Source organism: Grammomys surdaster, unplaced genomic scaffold, assembly GCF_004785775.1.
Source record: "Grammomys surdaster isolate TR1022 unplaced genomic scaffold, NIH_TR_1.0 137, whole genome shotgun sequence".
Lineage (NCBI taxonomy): Eukaryota > Metazoa > Chordata > Mammalia > Rodentia > Muridae > Grammomys > Grammomys surdaster.
This window is the reverse complement of record NW_021604595.1, coordinates 8,010,405-8,032,388: the sequence shown is the minus strand read 5'-3', so window position 1 is coordinate 8,032,388 and position 21,984 is coordinate 8,010,405. Positions and strand designations below refer to the sequence as shown.

The window sequence follows — 21,984 nt, the reverse complement described above, 5'->3', positions numbered from 1 at the left end:
TCCTCTTCCCTCCTCTCTTCCTCTCTTCTTTTTTCCTTGAATGTGGCTTCTGGGGATCCAGACTCCACGCGTGCATGCTAAGCACCTTGCTAACAGGGTCATATCTCTATTCTGTACTTTACCTTTGTTGGTGAGTGCTGAATTGCTTCTCAATACAAAGTTTTGTGCTAATAGATTAAATGGAGTAGATAGAGGTTGGAAAGATGCATGAGATTTAAGTAGCCACCACCACGTTAACACTGCTTGATCATATATTCCTGGTTAATATTTCTTGATCATATTCCTGGAGGGAAGGAAGAGCTTGGCAGTGAACTGCTGTGGCTTCCTGTTCCTACTGTGCAAATCCCCACCTCTCCTGCTTTGTATTCAGGCTGAGGATCAGCTGCTGGCAGAATACCTTTCCCACTGTGCCTTCTGCTCTGCTGGTCTGCGTGCAGCATGGTTTGCATCCTGTTCCCCATGTGTGCTTTTAACACGTTTTCTGCACACCACACTCATGAAACTCCCTTGACTTGAAAGCGCTTCCTTCTGTTCCCTGCCGAAGACTGAGACAGAGATGTGCCACCTCTGTGAAGCCGTGTCTTCATCCCCAGTTGTCTGTTGGCCTCCCTAGCTTCCTGATTATACCTCCTCTTTGCTATGCATTGGAGTTCTCTGTCTTGTGGCTTCAGTCTCCTCCTCTCTACTGAGGGGAGCTTCCTGTCTGCAAGCACACTCAGCCTCTCATCCTGAGAAATCTCTCTTCTGCCTTGTCAGTAACATCTGGGCTTTCCCCTTCATGTCCAGGTTCCCAGGAAGTTGTCTGCCTTAGCTGGCCCCTGAGTTCGCCCCTCCTCCCCACACTTCCTCCATGGCTGAGATGGACTTGACCCCTGGATCCCACTGACCATGCTTTCAGACATGAGGCCGTCCTCCCCATCCCCATGGCCACAAGCCTGGTGACTCTCCTTAATGCTGTCATGTGTGTTTAACACCCATGGACGGCCACAGGAGCTTCTGTGTGAGCTTGTGAGCACAGGTGCCCAGATTCTTCACCGTCACAGGTTTCCTTGTATCGTTCCAGTTCCTACCTTGTTTCTTCCCACTCCTAGCTCAGCCTTAAATATAGCAATTACCCAGGCCTCTGATGTCAGGCCTCTTTTTCCTCTCCACAACATGTTTTCTTTGGCTGGTCATTTATTTACCTTTACAAAAACAGCTCTCACTATGTATTCCCAGATTTCTGCCTCTTAGCCCAGACCTCTCTCTAGGGACAGAAAAGAATGTGCCTGTATGCTTCATGTATCACAATTTTCAGATTGCTGTGTAATCTTAGTAATTATTTTAAATGGTTCTGTAATGTTATGTTAACTGGCTCTGCCATAATTAGCCTAACCATTTTCCTACTGAAAATGACTTGTCCTGAATTTCCAGCTATGGTTCACAGTCCACACATGCATGCCGAGGTAAGGGTCTGCGGAATGCCACGTGAAGGGACCCCCTCCGCTCTCAAACTAGCTCAGTGCTCCATATAAAGACAGAAAACCTCTGTAGAACGTTTGGAAAACCATTCTTAGCCTTTGCGCTCCGCCTCTGTTAAGAGCACCACCATCACTGTTGGAATGCAGAGAGCTTTTCAGTTTGACACGTCCCTGAAAGAAGCTCTGTGTGGCCCTCCACACAGCACCGTCACCTTGTCCCCTTCCAAGCACCTACGACAGAGATCCAGCAAAATCAATACGGAATGAGTGCAGCTTGAGAAAAGACCTGGCATGTGTCCTTGAATGACTGAACTGTCCCTCCATATTCTCAGCCAGAGAAAGACAGGGAGAACATGAAAGATAGAAAACAATGTGGCACATACCTAGTGTGACCAGGAACACTGTAGTGTCATTAATGATGTCATAAATATTTTTTTAAAGATTTATTTATTTTATTTATATGAGTACACTGTAGCTGTTTTCAGACACACCAGAAGAGGGCATCAGATCCCATTACAGATGGTTATGAGCCACCACGTGGTTGCTGGGAATTGAACTCAGGACATCTAGAAGAGCAGCCAGTGCTCTTAACCACTGAGCCATCTCTCCAGCCCAGCATCATAAATATTATAATAAGAATTCAAACTTCAGAGAATGAAATGAGATAAAATGGGAATAAATCAAAACAGTTAAGAGTTTACTAGCTTGAAAATGAGATTGTTGGTGTAAAGGAAAAGCATTTTGGAATTATAGAGAAACCAAACAGAAGAAGCTAAAGACAAGGAAGAGGAAAGGTCAAAGCATTGGAAATCACGGTGAGGGTGACCCACAAGGAATGACTGGCATTAAAGAAAAGAACCTGTCCCTAAAGAAAAGTGTGTGAGGAGGAAGTATGATGGGAGATAGTTAGAAGAAAAGTTTTATTAAATAGGCTGAGCTGCCAGAAGGCAAAGGAGAAGGCATTGCTTTGAAGAGAAGAAGTGTTCATTAGGTAGTTAGATGCAAGTGGAGTCAGGTTTGGGAACACATACCTATAATCCCACACTCAAGAGGCTGAGGCAGGAGGATCACTGACAGTTTAGGCCTGAACTACTGAAACTATATATTAGGGGGTGGGATTTATCTCTGATAAACACACTATAGAGAGAACCAGTTCCACAAATTGTCCTCTGAGTTCTGCATGCTTCATGACATATAGATGTTCACAGACAGATGGATATACATACATACATATACATATATACATACATATATATATATATATATATATATATGCATACATGCAATAAATAAATACAACAAGTTAAGAAAAGCGTGGTTGGAGAGACAGCTCGGTGGTACAGTGCTTGCTCTGTGAGCATGAGAACTTGACTCCAGTCCCCAGCACCCACAAAAAAGGCAGGCATGGTGGCACATGCCTTTAATACCAATTCTGGAGGGCAGAGAAAGGAGGGTCTCAGAGATTTTCCAGCTAGCCAATATAGCTCAAACAACAAGATCTGGGTTCAGTGAAAATCCTTACCTTAAAAATTATGGTGGAGAGGAACAGAAGACGAAATCACTGGAAGCTCTGGTCTTCAGATTGTACCTATGGGAATACCTACACAATAGACATATAACACACAGGGGAATATTACACATCCACATACATAGGTGTATAACACAAGTACACACACATAGGTATACAACACAGATGCACCCCCCACACACATAGGCATACAGTACGGGTGCATACACACGCATAGACAGATGTACTCAACACATATGTATATTATGTAGATGTGCACACAACCATAGGCATATGACACAGGTGAACCCACACATAGACGTATGATGCAGGTATACACACACACAAAACACACACTACACCGTGTACTAAAAGTTAAACATGAAGAATTGGCAATGTTTATAAACGTAAACGTATATGAAGTGCAATGACAAGTGACAGAGGGTCAGGTTGTATCGAAATCGGAACACACTGCTCAAAATATGTTTCTAATCCTTAACTCTAGGTGTTTCTTCAGAAATATAAAGAAATAGGAATATTTAGAAATTATCGTATTTTCTCGTTCTCTTGAGGCAATTCCAGTGTGTGGCCTAAGGTGGCCTCAAGCATGTAGCCTCACTGACCTTAGACCTCCTGGGTGCAAAGATTAAAGACCGCCTGTACTTTACAGCCAGCTTTCATTTTCTGTAAAAAGCCAAAAGTTTTATTACTTTAATTTAAAACAACATAATTTCCCCTACAGATTGATTCTTTGTAATGGCAGGCACCATTTAATTAAAACAACAAGAAAAGAGTCTGGCATAGTACATACATCAGTAATCCTATCACTCAGGAGGCAGAGGTAGTAGTAAGATCCCTAGATCAGGACAGCCTGGGCTACACAGCATTTCTGCTTTAAAAAAATATGAAGAATTTAAAAACAGCTCATTCTGTAAAGTTTGTGAAATAGTAAGCTCACCCAGTTGGGACTTTGATAAGACTTGGTATCCAGCGGAGGTTTCTGGTCTACAGGCCACGCCACTAAGTGGCCTTTAGAGTGATTTTTTTTTTTTTTTTAATCACCTAATGGTTTGCTCTTATGTGACAGCTCACCTCCTAGCTTTTGAAAAGTGGGTGGGAAATCTACTGGCTTAGGGTGATCATTGATTCTTAGTTTGTTAGCCTTGTCTGATAGCTCAAAAGAGTGCCATGAGCAAGTCATGACGCATGAGCAAGTTATGTGTATCTTGAGGGGAAGCCAATGAGGAAGATGTCATTTCATAAAAGAATGACTAGAATATATAAAAGGCTTACTCAGCACTGCTCTGTAGAAAAGAGCCGGTACTTCTGAGCTCCTTCACTGCAGTGCTTGAGCGATGTCCCTGCCTTCCCATCCTGCCCTTGGGGAGGAAAGGAGTCCAGTGGGGTGAGTATCTTCTTTTTACTGAGAGTACCTTAAGAGCTTGCACATGCATGACACAACAGGAATAGAACATTTTATGTAAATTTTCATCATCATCAAAGCAAAGTAGTTATTACAGTGTAATGTTTTGGTCCAGCATGAATTTCAAACACGTACATTGTGACAGCCATGTGAAAGCAATAAATTAAAATATTTGGCTTTTCTAAAAATAAGTAATATATGGAGGAATGATTTCTGTTTATATGCCCAAGGATCCAACAAATCAAAAACAGACTGACCAATGGCAAATAGTCATTGCTTAAATGCATAATCGTTTAGAGAAATTGTGGATAGTTCATGACATTTAAGCTTATTTATTTCTGAAGAAGCTAAAAATGATGTCAGTGTTTTCTTTTTGTAGTGGTTTCTACTTGTCTATCTAGCCCTGTGTGTTTACTTGACTTCCTATTCATTAGAAATGCAAACAATCATTTGTAGTGGATATTTTTGTTCTATTACATTGGTGATTTTTATTAAACCAAGAGCTGTCACAATGCTTCATGTTTCGGGTGAGAAACCACATGACTGTTTCTTTATTTTTGTAACTTTCTGTTCATTGATGTAATCTCTGTGGTCACAACACTTCCTGATCTCACTGACCACTATATCATGACCAAGAGAAGTATATTTACTACTATATTTATTACTACATAGAAGCCCTTTTCCTCATACAGATGTCAGCATCCTCTGTACAGAGGCTTGGGAGGTGTCAGTAAAAGATGTGAGTGCAGAAGGTCAGGTTCCCCTATAGGAAGGTGGAGTTCTTCTCTGCTTGGCCAGCCTGTCTCAGAGTGTGGTGTCAGTAGAGTCTGCAGTTGGATGAACGGTGTGTGTGTGTGTGTGTATAGGATTATACACTTGTGAAAGATGTAGTTCCATGGCCTGGGTTCCTCTGCAAAGGAGCAGAGTGTTCCAGAAGAGCTCAGCATGATCTCTGCATTAGTGTTTCTGTGGTCTTGGATTGCAAATCTTCTTAAACTGCCCAGTGTCAAGACACAGCTTTATAAAAGGAGGCTTCTCACCCTTTTGATAGTAATCTTAGTTTTTAAACAATTATGACACATGTACAATTTTACCTACTGATTTTCCTTTTTGCCTTAACAGAAGTCTTGGAGGCTGGCGTTAAAGGAGCTTCTGAGTCTCTTAAAGGTGTGAAACGAAAAAAGATTGTTGCTGAGAATCACCTGAAAAAAATACCAAAATCCCCCCTGAGGAATCCTCTTCAGACAAAACACAAGCAAAACACAGAAGAGCCATCTTTCAGTGTTCTCCAGAGCACATCAGAGTCTCATAAGAAACACAACTGTGTCCCTGCTAAACAGGGGAGGCAGTTTACCAAGCAAAATGGAGAAACACTGGGGATGACTGCTGAGGCCTCAGAATCTAGAGACTCGGTCTCCCCAAAGAAAGCCCCATCTCCTCACCACAGGTCAGAACTGCGGAGATGGAGGTCCGAGGGCTCAGACCCAGCCAGGCTCAGTGGCCTTGATGGACAGCGGGACTCCAGCTCCTCATCCAGTAAAACCAGGACTGACAATAGTGAATGTAGCTCTCCTTGCTGTAGCACCACGCCCCCCTCCTATACAAGTACCGCGTTCGATGTCTTACTGAAAGCAATGGAGCCAGAATTGAGCACCTTGTCACAAAAGGGCTCGTCTTGTGCAATTAAGACAGAAAAACCGAGACCAAATACAACTGTAAGATCCCCTTCTAAATTAAAGAACAGCTCCCTGGATGCCCCAACTCCTACATCCCCAGAACTGGTTGCCGAATCACAATGTTCTCCGTGTACCTCATACCCAGTACATGTGGCCTCCACTCAGAAGAGTGAGCAAGTGGCAGCTCAGTGTGTTTCTCACCTGTACAGCCCACATGACCACCTTGTTCCCAAACCTAGCCAACAGAATCAGCAGCTTCTGGGGCATCTGGGCTTAACAGGATCACTGACAAGCCTGCACACCCATGAGAGCACTAAACTTGAGCCGATCTATACTATAGCAATGGCGTCCACTGTAGCTCTCTCTTCTCCCTCCACTAGAACTCAGGTCACTCCTCCACACCAGCAAGTGGATTCTGTGTCACCTTCCTCAGCAAGCCCTGCCAGTTCTACACAGTTGCCCCCAGGGCCAATTTACAGCTCAACCCATGTTGCTTCTGTTGTCAGTCAAGGTGTAGAACAAATGTGCAATCTTCTTCTGCGAGATCAGAAGCCAAAAAAACAAGGCAAATACATCTGTGAGTACTGCAATAGAGCATGCGCAAAGCCCAGTGTGCTTTTAAAGCACGTCCGCTCCCACACTGGGGAGCGGCCCTACCCCTGTGTGACGTGTGGGTTTTCATTTAAGACTAAAAGTAATCTGTATAAGCACAAGAAGTCCCATGCACATACCATCAAATTGGGTCTTGTCTTACAGCCAGAGGCTGGCAGTTTGTTCTTGTCCCAAGAGTGCCCCAAAGCACTTAGTGTCCATTCAGACATTGAAGACAGTGGGGAGAGCGATGAAGAGGGGCCTAGAGATGGGAGACAGAACGACCCAAGTATCAGGGACCTGCAACCTGTACAAACAATGAAGATGGTATCAAGTCCTGAAACTTTACCCAAACCGATGACAAGCAATTCAGATCATGTGGTCAGTGGCTTCTCTTCACAGGACAGATCTTCAGAGTCACAAGTCCTGACAGAGTTACCAAAAGTTGTGGTCCACCCAGTAAGCATATCCCCCTTAAAAACTGACAGTTCACAGGTAGCCAATCCCAAGCCTGAACTTCCTAGTACACAGAGCCAGAGGGACCTTCATGTTGCAAGCATACTGTCACATTCAGCTGGTGTGTCATCCCTAGAGACAGATGAGACATGCCCTCAGAAAGGGAATGTGATTCAGTCAGAAGGGAAGCCCGATTCTCACAGTGGAGCAGCACATGCGCAGCTTCAAAGACAGCAGGCCACAGATGACCCCCAGGAGCAGCAGGGAAAGCTGCTTCTGAGTCCACGGAGCTTAGGAAGTACAGACTCTGGCTACTTCTCACGGTCTGAAAGTGCTGACCAAGCCGGGAGTCCCCCAGCTCCGTTTGCCAGAACTCTTCCCACCATGGACCCAGACCCAGCTAAGAACAGTGGCCCCTCAGGGCCTCGAGTCAGTGGCCCAGCACCTTCTGCTTCGGCCACCGGAGAGAAGTCAGCAGTTGTCGCAGGCCAGATGCGCCCACCCTTGGCAACCAAAACTCTGGAGGAAAGGATTTCCAAGCTGATCTCAGACAATGAAGCCTTGGTTGATGATAAGCAACTGGATAGCGTGAAGCCCCGGAGGACCTCACTTTCTAGACGGGGAAGCATTGACTCCCCCAAATCATACATATTCAAAGATTCCTTCCAGTTTGACCTAAAGCCAATGGGACGGAGAACAAGCTCCAGCTCTGATATACCAAAGTCCCCCTTCACCCCAACTGAGAAGTCAAAGCAGGTGTTCCTCCTGTCTGTTCCTTCCCTGGACTGCCTGCCTATCACGAGGAGTAACTCCATGCCAACCACGGGCTATTCAGCGGTCCCTGCGAATATAATTCCTCCCCCTCCCCCTCTGAGAGGAAGCCAGTCATTTGACGATAAAATTGGCACCTTCTATGATGATGTCTTTGTATCAGGACCCAACCCATCCATGGCCCCAAGTGGACATCACCGTCCCCTGGTCAGACAGGCTGCAGTGGAAGACTCCACAGCCAGTGAGAATCACCTTCTAGGCTCTGGACAGTCTGTGGATGAGAGCTGTCAAGGGTGCCCAGCCTCCAGTGAGCCTGGACCAGTGCAGAGCAAAGCGGCACAGACCCCTCACCTAGAGAAGAAGAAGTCACATCAAGGACGAGGGACTATGTTTGAGTGTGAAACCTGTCGAAACAGGTACCGGAAACTGGAGAATTTTGAGAATCATAAGAAATTTTACTGTTCAGAGTTACATGGGCCCAAAACAAAGGCAGCTGTGAGAGAGCCTGAACACGGCCCGGCTCCTGGTGGGGCACAGCCCCAGCTTCTCCACTACAGAGTTGCTGCTCCCACAGGGGTGTGGGAGCAGACGCCCCAGATAAGAAAAAGGAGGAAAATGAAAAGCGTAGGTGATGATGACGACCTGCAGCCGCGGGAGGGTGGACGGTCTCCAGAAAGCGCGGAACATGCCCCGGCCACAGCAGGGGACCAGGCACACAGAGGCTTCCAGCTGCAGAACTCTCCTGTCCAGCTTGTGGCCAGGGTCCCTGAACAGGCCTTGCCCCTGAAGCAATGCCCCATGGTTGAACAGCAGCTAAGTTCTGCAGCTCAGGATAAGATGGAGGTGAAGAGACAAGGGGGTGGTATCTCTGTCATCCAGCACACCAACTCCCTGAGCAGGCCCAGTTCATTTGACAAGCTGGAGCCCCTGGAAGGAGGCACCACCTTTTCTTTACAGGAATTAGGCAGAGCTGGGATGCCTGGGGCCCTGAAAGTGATAGGGATGCCCCCAGAGGAAGGTCACCCACCTCGGGATGCCACACATCAAACAGCACTGTCACATGCCCTTAGGGGAGAGCCACGGGAAAGTGCTAGAAAGATTCCAAGTGAGCGGTATGTGTTAGGGCAGCCCTTGAGACTTGTCCGGCAGCATAACATCCAGGTTCCAGAAATTCTGGTCACTGAAGAGCCAGACCGGGACCTGGAAGCCCAGAGTCATGACGAAGAAAAGTCAGAGAAGTTCACTTGGCCTCAGCGTAGTGAAACCTTATCAAAGCTGCCGACAGAGAAGCTGCCACCCAAGAAGAAAAGGCTCCGGCTGGCTGAGATAGAGCATTCGTCAACCGAGTCCAGCTTCGAGTCCACTCTCTCCCGGAGTCTCAGCCGAGAAAGCAGCTTATCCCACGCATCCAGCTTCTCCACCTCCCTAGATGTAGAAGACATTTCTAAAGTAGAACTGTCCCCCAAAATTGATTTTCCAAGTAAAGCAGACTTTCTTTTGATTCCACTGGGTTCAAACACACTGAGTGTCCCCGGAAGTCACAGGGAAATGAGGCGGGCAGCATCCGAGCAGATCAGTTGCGTGCCCACACTAATGGAGGTCTCTGATTTCAGAAGTAAGTCGTTTGACTGCGGGAGCATTGCTCCTTCTCATGTGGCACTTGTTGAATCACAGCCCTCCAACTCCCCATCTGGTGTTGGGGGCACTGGACACGTCCCCCTTCTAGAGAGAAGGCGAGGTCCCCTGATCCGACAGATATCTTTAAACATAGCTTCAGATAGTCACGTATCTCCTGGCAGTGTATCAGCTCTCCAAACTATCGTTCTTCCTAGTGTGAATGCAATGCCATTTCAGGGTCTGAGGCTCCCTGATGTGGCTTCTGCTGACTGTTTGGCACATACTGTGCCCTCTCAAACCCTGGCTAAGGAGCTTCAGGCAGAAATGTCAAGTTCCAGCTCTACTGACACCTTTCCTCCTCAACAACTTTTTGGTGCCCATTTATTAAACAAAACCAACATACCCCTTAGTCACCAAAATGCACCACTGCCTCTGCCAGCATCTACACAGGGTGGCCAACCAGGTGCATCACCCACTTCATGTGTGTCTTCGACAGGCGAGGGTAGCTTTGCTCCCAAGTATCAACTTCATTGTCAAGCCTTCACTTCCAGCCAGGGTTGCTCTTCTAGTCCCTTGTGTTCTTTACCTAATCAGGTTCTTCCAGATCAAACCAGAGCAGATCCTTGCTCGGCTTCAGTAGCACCGCTAGCCAAAGCAGTTGATCCTGTGTCTAAATCTTGCCCTCTGCCACCACTAGAGCTCGGACTACCAAGTGATCAGGTACAGAAGCGGCCACCTTCCTTTGTACTGCCTGTGCCTCAACAGAAGAATGTCCCAGTGTACTGTTTCACTACTGTCACATCTCTGCCACAGATCTTAGTGACCCAGGATCTGTCCAACACACCAATTTGCCAAACTAATCAAAGTATAGTGCCAGTCAGCGAAGAACAAAATTCCATGCCAAAATCACAGAACCATCTCCAAAATGCATTGCCAACACTGGACAAGGAGCTTGCATGCAAAACTCTTCCCCCAGAGATGAGCCAAAATGCTCCAGTTTCAGAATCCTCAGCGACAGTTCAGAAGATGTCTGTTGGTAGACTCTCCCCGCAACAAGAATCCTCAGCCTCGAGTAAAAGAATGCTTTCCCCAGCAAATAGTTTAGACATTGCCATGGAAAAGCATCAGAAGCGGGCTAAAGATGAGAATGGAGCTGTTTGCAGCACAAACATTAGACCACTAGAGCTGCCAAGCTCAAGAGCTAATGAGGGCCATAAACAAAAGAAGCCAGTGTTGGTGCGGCAGCTCTGTACTACGGAGCCCCTTGAAGGAGTGGCACTAGAACAGGATGCTTGTTCTGCCTTGGGAAGGAGTAGTGAGAACGCTAATTTGACGCAGGTTTTACCAACTGATAGTCTGTCATCCAGACCCTGTACGTCTGCAGTCACAGACCATGTCAATGAATTGCTTGAGTTTAAAAACACCAAGTTGTCCACGTCGCTGACTCCTGCAGTGGGAAAGTCACTGGTCCCATTGGAAAGTGCCTGTGTTTTGCCTTTGAAATCTATAGACAATAACCAGGAAAAGGGGTCACCAGGGGTTAAAAATGAAGAGAACGAAGTCACCCAAGGGCAGAGGCAGCCTGCCATCCCTGGTCTTTCATTGTTGAGCAGCTCAGACACTCAACAGCTATCATTCCCCAGCCTCAAGACTGCAACTAGCTTTACATGGTGTTACCTGCTAAGACAGAAGTCATTGCCCTTGGCTCAGAATGACCAGAAAACTTCAGCCTATACAGGGTGGACAGTGAGCTCCAGTAACCCAAACCCACTTGGTTTGCCTACAAAAGTTGCTCTTTCTCTTCTTAATTCTAAACAGAAGACTGGGAAAGCACTGTATTGCCAAGCAATAACCACCCATTCAAAATCAGATTTAGTGGTCTATTCAAGCAAGTGGAAAAGCAGCTTAAGCAAGGTACTTGAGTTATAATTTATCTTCAAATGTTGTTTGTGCAAGTTAGTTTCAACAAGTCTCAACACCTTTAAGTGTCTTACTTACAGTAAGTATTTTAATTGTGAGTGACAAGCTATACTATGTGATTATTAGATGGGAGGTGACACTCTCCCCAGCAGCCCCACTGGGAAGAGTCACCTACAATTCTGGCAATGATTCTGTCTTAATATTTTGCAAGAAATATCTTCTGTGGGGCACTGAGTGTTGGCTTGTTTGTGCTTTTTCCCTTCAGCTGACTCTACTTAGGGGGACTTAGCACTTTGATTTTTCTCTTCACTGAGGAGTTATTAGCAGAGCGAAGATCATGGTTACGGTCTCTCAAGGCTAATTTGGGAAAGCTAAGATGTAGATTTCCATAGGTGATTGCATTTTTTTGTGTACTATACAAAGAATCGGTGGCATGTGTCCTGTGCCTCCTGCAGACTGCTTTGTTCTTGCCATCCCCGGTTTAGTGTCTTGAGTGACCGTCTGACAGCCACTGGTTACCGACAAAAAGAAGCATGAAAGATCTCGTTCCGTTAGTAGCTGATTTGGTCAAGAGTTATGGGATAATTTTAAGGTCATAACATTGTAATTTGAAGTAATTTGTGGAATTCTCTGTAGATTTGTTGGCTTTATAAACTAGGGGAAATCATTTAAACAATCAAATAAATAAGGGCATTATAGTAGGCTCTGGTCACTCAGAATTATTGATGACCTCTTTGATGTCTGCAGGTTCACAAGTACATAGTTTTGATCCAGAGGCATTTAGGAATCTAACCACAAACAATATTGTGGGGCTTACATTACAGTGGGGGTCTGCAGGGCTCTAACATGGCTGTTCTGTGGAATTGTGGGTATGGGAAGCCACTCCAAGGTGGTGGTCAGTAGAGTCAGTGATGATAATAGTAATAACAGATATTTTAGACAAATGAATTTTCTTTAAATTAGTAGATCTTTAAGTCATGTGAAAATAAGAAAAAAATTGGTCTAATTAAGAAGACTGCAGGGACTCTGGCAGGGACAGGAGCTTTTGTAAGGAGTTTGAAGTTGGCAGCATGAGTGACAAAGTCTGGACAAGGTAATGAAGAACCTATGTCAGGGAAGGAAGGGCCCAGGACTTCTAAATTAGAACCTTGGTTGGACCATACCTCCTCATGAGAACTTAAGGAGATCTTGGTTTAAATCCCTAATTTTCCTGTGAAAATGGATCTCTGAGGCTGCAGATGTAACTAGTGTTGAGCGTGAGTATGATACTCCCTAGATCCCTAGAACCCAAAGGCCTAAGTACTGAGTGCAAGTACCGAGTGCCGTGGAAGAAGCCCTGGCAGTACTGATGCTGTGTACTCAGCTTTACCAATCAGGAGAGGGCTGCAGGTGTAAGGTCTGTCCAGAGGTCTGTCAGCATGCAGAAATGACTGAGATGCCTCAGAGGGAAGAGAATGGAAACAGAAAGAAATTCTTCCTAGAAAGAGAAAAGCCCCAGAAAAAAAAAGTAGCAAGCACAGCTCAGATGGTCATGGTTCAAGAGTTTAAGATTAGTGCTGTCATATAAAACGGGGTGAGAGCCTGTGCTCTATACATTTGTCACTGGAGACTTGAATCCATGAACAAGTGGCTCAGGAGGATCGGGCACCTAGCAGACTGCTGTATGTAACCCCTATGGGAATAAATCCATGGTCCACAGTGGACAGGAGCAGGAAGACAGCATGATATGAAAGCAGAAGGATAGGATCTGCCATATACAGATGACGCCATGGAGTGGGCCAGAACTCCGGAACTGCTGAAGTGCTGATTTGAGACATGTAGCTCCCTGACATCTTTAGCAAGTAGAAGCCAGATTCAATGGTAGCAAAGTGAGCAGAAGATCCAGGGATTGAGGGCTGAGGCTTGCTCTTGGAATAAGCGCTTGCCAAACATCTGTAGGTTCTAGCTAGGTTCCATCTCCTAAATGCTGCCCATGCCGCCAAAAAAAAAAAAAAGGTAAAGTGAATTTGATTTTAGAAAGGAGGTGAGCAAGGCCATTGTTAAGTAGTGAAATCTGCACTAGGTGTGTGTGTGTTCTATGTGGGAAATGTGTTCGGCCTGCCTCCTAGGGACTAGAAGGGAACAGGTGGGCTGGTCAGAAGTCACCATTCTCTCTTCTGTGGAACTGGTCAGCAACCTTTGCTTACAATGCTGTATCAACAACTGGGCTTCCAGTCCTTTTCCAGTGAACACAGCCACTCCATCCATGGTGCTCATTCTCTGGTCCCAGAAAGTCACTTTGGTCTGGTTCAGTCCCACTGTAGGAAAGGAGCTCTTCCTGTGCCCCATGTGGAGGCACGGGCAGGAGCTGTAGCCTTGGCTGCTAACATTTGGCTTTGAAAAAGTGGATAGCCCTATAAAGTCTTGAATGCAGCTATAAGGCAGTATTCACTCTAAGACAGCTATATGCTTTCTCATTCTGATGTCTGTTACCTTTTTCCAAAGATTTTATTATTGTCAGCCCAAACTCTCAGTTTGACTTGACCTAACTTTTTATGCTAATCAGTATTTGACTTTTGAAAACTATTCTAGAGAGAGAAAAACTATGTTCTGCTTCAATGTAATAGGGGAGGGACAAGCCAGGGTTTCTCTTTCACCTTGGTGGCTCTCCCAAGTTGAAGGGACTTTGGTGTTATCTTTGAGGGACCTGAAACTGTATTGTTCTTTCTTGAAGGAAATAACTCTTTAAACTATGACACAGTTGGCCAATAAAACATAGAAACTGCTTAGTCTGTTAGAAAAGGATTTCTGTTAAATTCCTGCTGCACTCCCAGGAAAGATGGCTCACATGAGGCCTCAGGGAATGTGGTGAGTGACTGGAGGGAAGAGAGCCCACGGTCTCAACCCTGCTACCTCTGTAGACTCCATTTCATTGAGATAACCACTTGTCTGTACTTTGTTATATTAATTGCGAGTGAAACATCATAGTGTTTATGTTTCCAGTTTAATGAAATTAGTTTCTCTTTTTGTTTTTCCCTTTCAGAGAGCATTAGGTAATCAAAAGGCCACAGTAGTTGAATTCAGCAATAAAGATGACTCTGAAATTAACAGTGAGCAAGATAAAGAAAATTCCTTAATCAAAAGTGAACCAAGAAGAATTAAAATATTTGATGGAGGGCAAGTACATATTTTATTCTTAAATGTACATTTAAACTCACCTTTTAAATGTACATTTGCTGTCATGTGAATGAAGACCTGCCAGTGATGCTTTTATTTAAAGGGGTTTTGTTTTTGTTTTCTGCTAACAGAATCTTTCCAACAACATGTATTAGCATTCTGTTAAATAATTCTATTTTGATAGAAAAAATGATGACCAGGAAAAACTGTGGATGCTGCAGGCCTTTGAGACTAGCTTGACAGGAAGCCAACTTTCACAGGCACATGCAGCATGGAATGGCTGGAACTGTCTCTAAGTGGGGTGGACTTACTGCCTTTTGCTATAGGAGCCAGTGCTCAGGATTATGAGAAAAACAAGCTGCCAGTGTCAGGCTTTACAGTCAATGTGATTGAATTTAGCAATAACAAAGCCTTTCAAACTGGCATCTAAAATCATGGAAATATTTAAGAATTAAATTTCACATTGAATGACTAGCGAGTAGAATTAGCTGTCAGAGCCTTAGGCATGATGCAGAAACTAGGAATCTTCTCTTTCTTAAATGTGCCTAAAATCACTGGAGAGTTGTGTATAAAGGTTATGCTTTATTTTTTAGGTTGAGTTTTTTAATTAGTATTTTCTCAAAGACATAGCGCCCAATTTTCCTGTTCTTTTTTTTCTCTCCTTTAAATTAGATACAAGTCAAATGAGGATTACGTATATGTCCGAGGCAGGGGAAGAGGAAAGTACATTTGTGAAGAGTGTGGAATACGTTGTAAGAAACCTAGTATGTTAAAGAAGCACATCCGAACCCACACAGATGTTCGCCCCTACCACTGCACCTACTGCAACTTCTCCTTCAAGACGAAAGGTATGAGGTGGGCGTGGCTGTGGTCCTCCTGTGTGCCTTTACATGGGCAAGCCAGTGGCTGTGTCGGCAGAGGATAAGCAGCTGCCACAGGCTAAGTTACGTCTTCCAACCAGCACTGGAGTACGTGTTCCTTATGTTTCTTGACCCTTTAAGGAGAACGCTCTTAATTACAGGGCTTTAGAAAATGCAGAAGTAAAAGTAACATTTTAAAAGGATCAACTGTTTCTTTTTATATTTTACTCCCCAAATCATAGTTTCATAACAATAACTTAACACATTTTCAAAATACATACTTTGAAACTGAAGAAGAGAAAGAAATTTTTGTGATCACAAGTGAATTCATTTGAGTTCAAAAAGATTCGAGAAGGATTTTAAATAGTAATCAGAATAACTTTTATAGTCACTCATTTTATTATCTGATTTTAGCCACAAATAGCCATCTTTTATGATAAAGTTTAACCTAATTATATTAAATTGTATTAAATTTCAGATTTAAAAATTTTAAACATTTCTACTACTAAATATTAATGGGCTCTCAGAATTAGTCATTAAAATTATATTTAGCATGCTTCTGTTTTATGTTTTTTAAAGTACAAGCCCTCATGATGAAGCAATTTTACCTTTCTTTGGTTTTCTGTTATACATAATGGATATAGTAGTATAAAGCATTTGCTTCTTGTTCACAGGTCATTATGTAATATGTCATTAAAGATAGCTATCCTTTATGAAGTAGCACTGTCTTCTGCAAAGCAATCTATTCATGGGGCTACCTGACTTTAATGGCACTGTCTGTAAAAAAAAAAAAAAAAATGGTCATTTTATTGAAACTATCTGTGTTCCTTTTGAGTTCACATTTGCCTTTGTTGTGGTGGTGGTGGTTATCTTTATGGTTCTCTGGTAAAGACAAATCATCTCCTTAGCCAATTTTGCTGCATTTCTGGCTCAGATTTATTGGCGTTTAAAGAAAGTTACAGCTGTCACAACTGAGTGCCTTTCCATGAGCTTAGACATCAATGGTGTCTGGGAAAGGAACATAGAGAAACAAAGTGTGCTTCAGAAAGCTTTGAGTAGTTCTACAGCAAGCCCCAGGGTAAGAGGAGTCCTCAGTTCTGGGCTCTTTGCTAGGTATGTAGGCCCTCCTTCCCTCTAGGTGGGCCAAGGAGGAAGTGGTCAGCCTGATTCCTCAGTTTTGCCTCAAAATGGAGTCTTCTAACCAATTTACTGCTCTCTTGTTGGTGTGACACTGTGATTTAGGAAGGATTTGTTAACTTGGGACATGATAGCAGAACATGATTAAAAGACTAATGTAGTAAGAAATCATTGCCATGTATATAACCATGTTACAAAGAAGATTGAGGTATGACATGAAATGAGTATATCCCGCAGGTATAGATGAATAGTTTTCTTTTTAACTATTTAAGGAGTTGATTGATAGTAAGATTATGGGGGAGTATATATTTTAAAAACTTAAATTCTCAAATTCACTAAGGCACAGTTATAGATTAGTTTCTTAGCACACACCTTGCTCTGTCTGTCTAACAAACCAAAGCTTTTGAAAGTGAACTACTAGTGAGCCTTTAATTTATCTAAGCAGTCTAGTACGTCTATGAAAGCATTTTGACTTACAAATGGAGACAGCCACAGCAAGGTGGCTTTTAACCACTTGTTTATTTATTTATTTACATTCTAGTGTGAAAACTTTGAAGCTCTTTCAGGAAGTAGAGATTTATATAACAAATGCCTGTGTATCTTAATGACTCTTAACATTCTGCCTTAGTTTTCAGTGTGGTGTAAACGTTAGCCGCAGGCAGACCGTTTAAGCCCTTTAAGCCCCGTGTTATCTGTTGGATCCACCTGGCTGCAGTCAGCAGTAATGCCCCTTAGCGATCCTGTGCTTCAGAAGCATCTTAGACACGGATTTCTTAAGCACTTGGCTTTGGGGTGCTGTGTGGTTGTTTGACAAGAATATACTGAATACTGTCAGAATTGGCATATGTGGTTGTGACTAACTTCTCAAACTATGCATTTATCAAGGAATTGCAGCTGTGTAAATCCAACAGATTTGCATGGACTTCTAGTACAAGCCCAACATTTGGAACAAAGATTCTAATGTTTTCAGCATTTCTGATTTGTTCCTGGCTCCCAAATTCAGTACTTAAATGTTGTTCTGTGTTTTCTCAAAAGAGATGGTGTACTCTTCTTGACAGAATTTTGGGGTATAGCATCATCCACTCGGGATGACTGGGTTCCTCGGGAGAGTCTGAGCAGCTGCATGTCATCGTTGGTCAGTCGAGGCAGGTGTGCCCTGTGAGCCTGTGATGTTACATAGGCAGCCATGTCAGCTGACAGAGCAGCTGGCCCAGAGCTTCTCCAGATACATTTGCTCAGCACGTGAAGTGAAAGTGCTGAGCTGGTCAGCTCTTCTGGTCCATACACCGTGCTGTTTATGCTAAAAAGCAACTCAGAATGACTATGGATGGTTCACACTTTAGAACCATCAATGCCTAGGTACCAGGAATGAAGGAGAAACTAAAAGCTAGCAAGGTAGGAGCCAAGGCACTAGTCCTGCCAATGGGTTTGGTGCTGTCATGCCTGACAGGTACTCCTGAAGGACACCTGACCCTCCTTTTCACTGACTTTGGGCCATATAGGAAATAAGCATTTGAAATTAATGAAGTAGTTAAGGTTTCAGGCAGAAAACCTATAAGAGATGCTTCTGTAACTTGGAATCCTTAGAACATTGTATTAACTGAAGATGGACTAAAAATTAAAAAGAGAACACATACAGGAAAATGATCTACTGTGAGAGCAAGCTAGCAACAGGACTAATGGATTGGTCACATCCCAGTAACTGCAGGTCAGTTGCACTCTGAAAGAGACAGAGTGGGTATGCTCCTTAGAAATAAGAAGTGGAGAATACACCCTCTATGGACAAAAGTAGCTACCATCAAAATAGACAAGGCAGATTTGAAAACAGAATGCCATCACAAGTTAATACAAAGGTCATTGCAACTTTCTATAAATACCAGTGGTTTTATATACAGTTTTAGTTGTTGGGATTGTCTAACCACAGTGTAGCTGTTTGTTTGAAGTAAGCATAGAATTTTCCAGAGCTGACAGATGAAATAGCAGAATACCACTACATTAAGTTTAATAGACACTTTTTCCCCTCAAGGAAATCTGACAAAACACATGAAGTCCAAGGCACATAGCAAGAAGTGTGTGGATTTAGGCATCTCGGTGGGCTTGATAGATGATCAGGACACAGAAGAATCAGGTAAGCCTTCACCCCGTGCTTCCTGAATGCTGTTTGCATCATACCATTTATTTTGCATACACACTCCTTTTCCCAGCTCACTTGATTCTGTCAGTTCCTGTTGCAGTGTTTTGTCTTTTAAGTATATTTTTCCTATAGATTCCTGATCAGTTTTTTTTTATCTAACTGCTTCTCTTACCCCACTAAGGAAGAATTCAGCATACAGAACTCAAATGCTTAATTAACCTTTTCAAAGTATGTGTCTGGTCACACTGGTCTTTGGACCATTTTGGATCGGTTTCTATTTGCCAATATAAACTGCAAATCACTTGAGAATCCTCAAAATACTGTCTTCTTTCTTGATCTTTCCCTTGTCATTGCCACCCAGGCTCACACTTGTATGTCCTGTGGAGAGGACCCTGTCTCCTGGTTAGCCCTCTCACCCTCCCCTCCTTATCCTGCACTGTTTACCTCGCCTCTGTAAGATGTAACAGAGCCCACTGCTGTCCTGAAACCCTGTCTGACCTTCCCTTGCATGGCTCTTCCAAAAGGATTTTCCTTCTCTGACCTCTCAGCTCTTAAGGATTTCCTCGAGAAGTCTTTGACCTGTCTTCCTTGGTGTATGATTATTCCATGTTTCTCTCTCTCTCCCTGATGAGCTGCTGCCTGGGTGGAGCCTTCTGCCTAGCTGTCACCTTCTCAATTCCTCAGTGCCTGGAGGGCACCAGCACTCCTGGTGTTAGCACAGGCTAAGAATGTGGCTCCATGGTATGCTATGGGGCTGGGGTCAGTCTCTAAGCCCAATGCCACCCTAGTAGAGAGAACAAGAAAGGGGTACTATGAGCATTTGAGGAGAAGACAGTTTACTTATTGAAAACATTTTCCTTGTTAAAAACATATATTGTTTTGAAAAATATTTGTTTTCTTTTTTTCCCCTTAATACTGTTAACAAATGTAGATATTTATTTATGACCAATTTAGAGGGAAAAACAGTCTTCTATTTTATTCTGACCAATCAGAGTATAGAAGTATATTTTTGTAGATTTTTCTGGTTTTAGCTCAAGAATTTATCAACTCATTAATCCAGCTTTTCAATCAGTAATCCACTCAATGAATCATCCTGAGTTAATTTCTAAATGTATAAGAACAGTGACCGAGTCTCAGGTAGTAAGAGCTATTCCTCTGTAAAGAGGTAGGGCGAATGTGTACAGATCGGAGGGTGGTTATCACCACTGACTGGCAAAGGTGCCAAGTGAAGGCTGAACAAGCCATGCTGCCACCATGCACATGGCCATGTTTCACTTTGAGGTGAGCCTTGGGAAAGGGGGATCCACGTTCAGATTACAGTGAATTCACATAGGAAGCCGGTACTGAAGTCTTCGGAGAAGCCCGTCCTGTGACTTGCACATTACCAGGTGGACGGGCTCTCCGGCCCACTCACAGGTCTCCCCCTTCACGTTTGTATGTGTCCTCTAATTCCAAACCTGCCCTGAGTTTCTAAGTAGAAGTTGATAGCCTGGTTTCCTGTTAAGATAAAACAAGCTACTTTTACCCGTTGGCCCTTTTCAGTTTGTGCTCTTAGATTGCTGTAGTCATGGGCAGACTGCTTAGCTTCATCTGCTTTTATCAGATGGTAAAGCATAGTATGCAAGTGCTAAATCCTGCACTGTGTCATGTGTGAGGCCTACAAGTCTCCATCACTGTGCCAACAAAACACAGCCACCCTTGTGCTGTGTTAGAGGCTCACAGTATAGGGATGAAGTCAGCAGGCTATTGTAAACAATTGATCTTGATTTTCCTATTAGTGTCTTTTTTGTTTAAAAATATTTTTAAGTAATACGTGCTCATGCCTGAGAGGGTGATTATAAACCTTTTCCCTTCTCTGTGCTCACGGCTAAGATGGATTGTTTCTCCTCACATCTACCTCTGCATGCAGTCCGTGGAAGTCTGGAAAGCACTGCATGCTCCTGGGATGCATCCCAGCCTCTCTCCTCTCCCCGTCACAGTCGGGAGGGTTCCCCCTTCAATTCACTTAATGTATAGGCTGTATTTCTGAGATGTGGTCTTCTTCATGTTAGTGTCTTATAATGTAGAGGGAAAATAGTACTTTATATGCAGATACCACAGTACCTAGTCTTACAATATTATTTTCCAAAAGGGACCTCCATTCCTTCACCTCTTTAGTTTATCATTGTCTGGATTTACATGTTGCCCCAATTGCACTTTGCACTGATAGTAGTTGTGTTCTCGTTCTCTCTCTCTCTCTCTCTCTCTCTCTCTCTCTCTCTCTCTCTCTCTCTTTCTCTCTCTCTCTCTCTCTCTCTCTCTCTCTCTCTCTCTCTCTCTTTCTCCCTCCCTCCCTCCCTCCCTCCCTCCTCCCCCCCTTTTCCTTTCCTTCTTTCCTTTCTTGTTTTTCTCTTCTTCTCTGCTTCCTCCTCTTCCTCTTCTTCTTTCTCTTTTTTTAAAGACAGGGTTTCTCTGTGTAGCCCTGGCTGTCCTGGAGCTCACTATGTAGACCAGGCTGGCCTTGAACTCAGAGATTTACCTGCCTCTGCCTTTCAAGTGCCCCTACTGCCCAGCGAATTATGTGTTTTCTTGATGACTGATGCTTGGTTTCATTTTTATTTCTACAGAACTTTCACTTCAATAAGATGCTGATAGCTACAGGAGGGATCTGTGTGTGTCTAGATGCAGGTTAGGTGTGGTGTATGGACATGTGTGTGCACTTGTGGACGACAGGAGAGGAGGAAGTAGGGTGTGCTGTTCTGTTGCTCCCTGCCCTCTTCCCTTGGGTCGGGGTCTCACTGAACTTGGAGCTACACTGGCATCCAACCAGCCCTAGCCATCCTCCTGTCTCCTGCCCACTCTCCTGGTGACATAAGGGTTAGAGGTGTGTGCATGCCTGGTTGTCCTAGTTAGATTTATTTTGCTGTGATAAAACACTGACCAATAGCAACTTGGGGATGAAATAGTTTATTTCACATTTACAGCTTCTAGTCTATCATAAAATTCAAGAGCAACCTGGAGGGTGGAACTGAAGAAGAAACTGTAGAGGAATGTTACTGGCTTGCTCCCCATGGCTTGTTCAGCCTGTTTTCTTACACAACATTGAGCCACTTGCCCAGGGGTGGCAGCACCCACACCACAGTGGCTGAACTCTCCCACATCAATCATTAATCAAGACAATGCCCCCAGGATTGCCTATAACCTAATCTGATGGAAGTGTTTTCTCAGGATTGAGGTTCCTTATTCCCAGACCACCCTAGCTTCTTACAGGTTGGCAAGAAAACTAACCATCCCTGG

At 44.0% G+C, this 21,984-nt stretch overlaps 1 protein-coding gene across 2 annotated transcripts in view; it reads left to right on the top strand.

Annotated features, from left to right (window-relative positions):
• Positions 1-21,984, top strand: part of Hivep1 (human immunodeficiency virus type I enhancer binding protein 1) — a 124,837-nt gene that overhangs the window by 84,731 nt on the left and 18,122 nt on the right. For both annotated transcript variants that reach the window (XM_028763131.1, XM_028763130.1), the window contains exons 4-7: positions 5,513-11,415; positions 14,444-14,577; positions 15,250-15,425; positions 18,601-18,702. In XM_028763131.1, the coding sequence (XP_028618964.1) occupies positions 5,513-11,415; positions 14,444-14,577; positions 15,250-15,425; positions 18,601-18,702 (6,315 nt within the window). The remainder of the gene's footprint in view (positions 1-5,512; positions 11,416-14,443; positions 14,578-15,249; positions 15,426-18,600; positions 18,703-21,984) is intronic.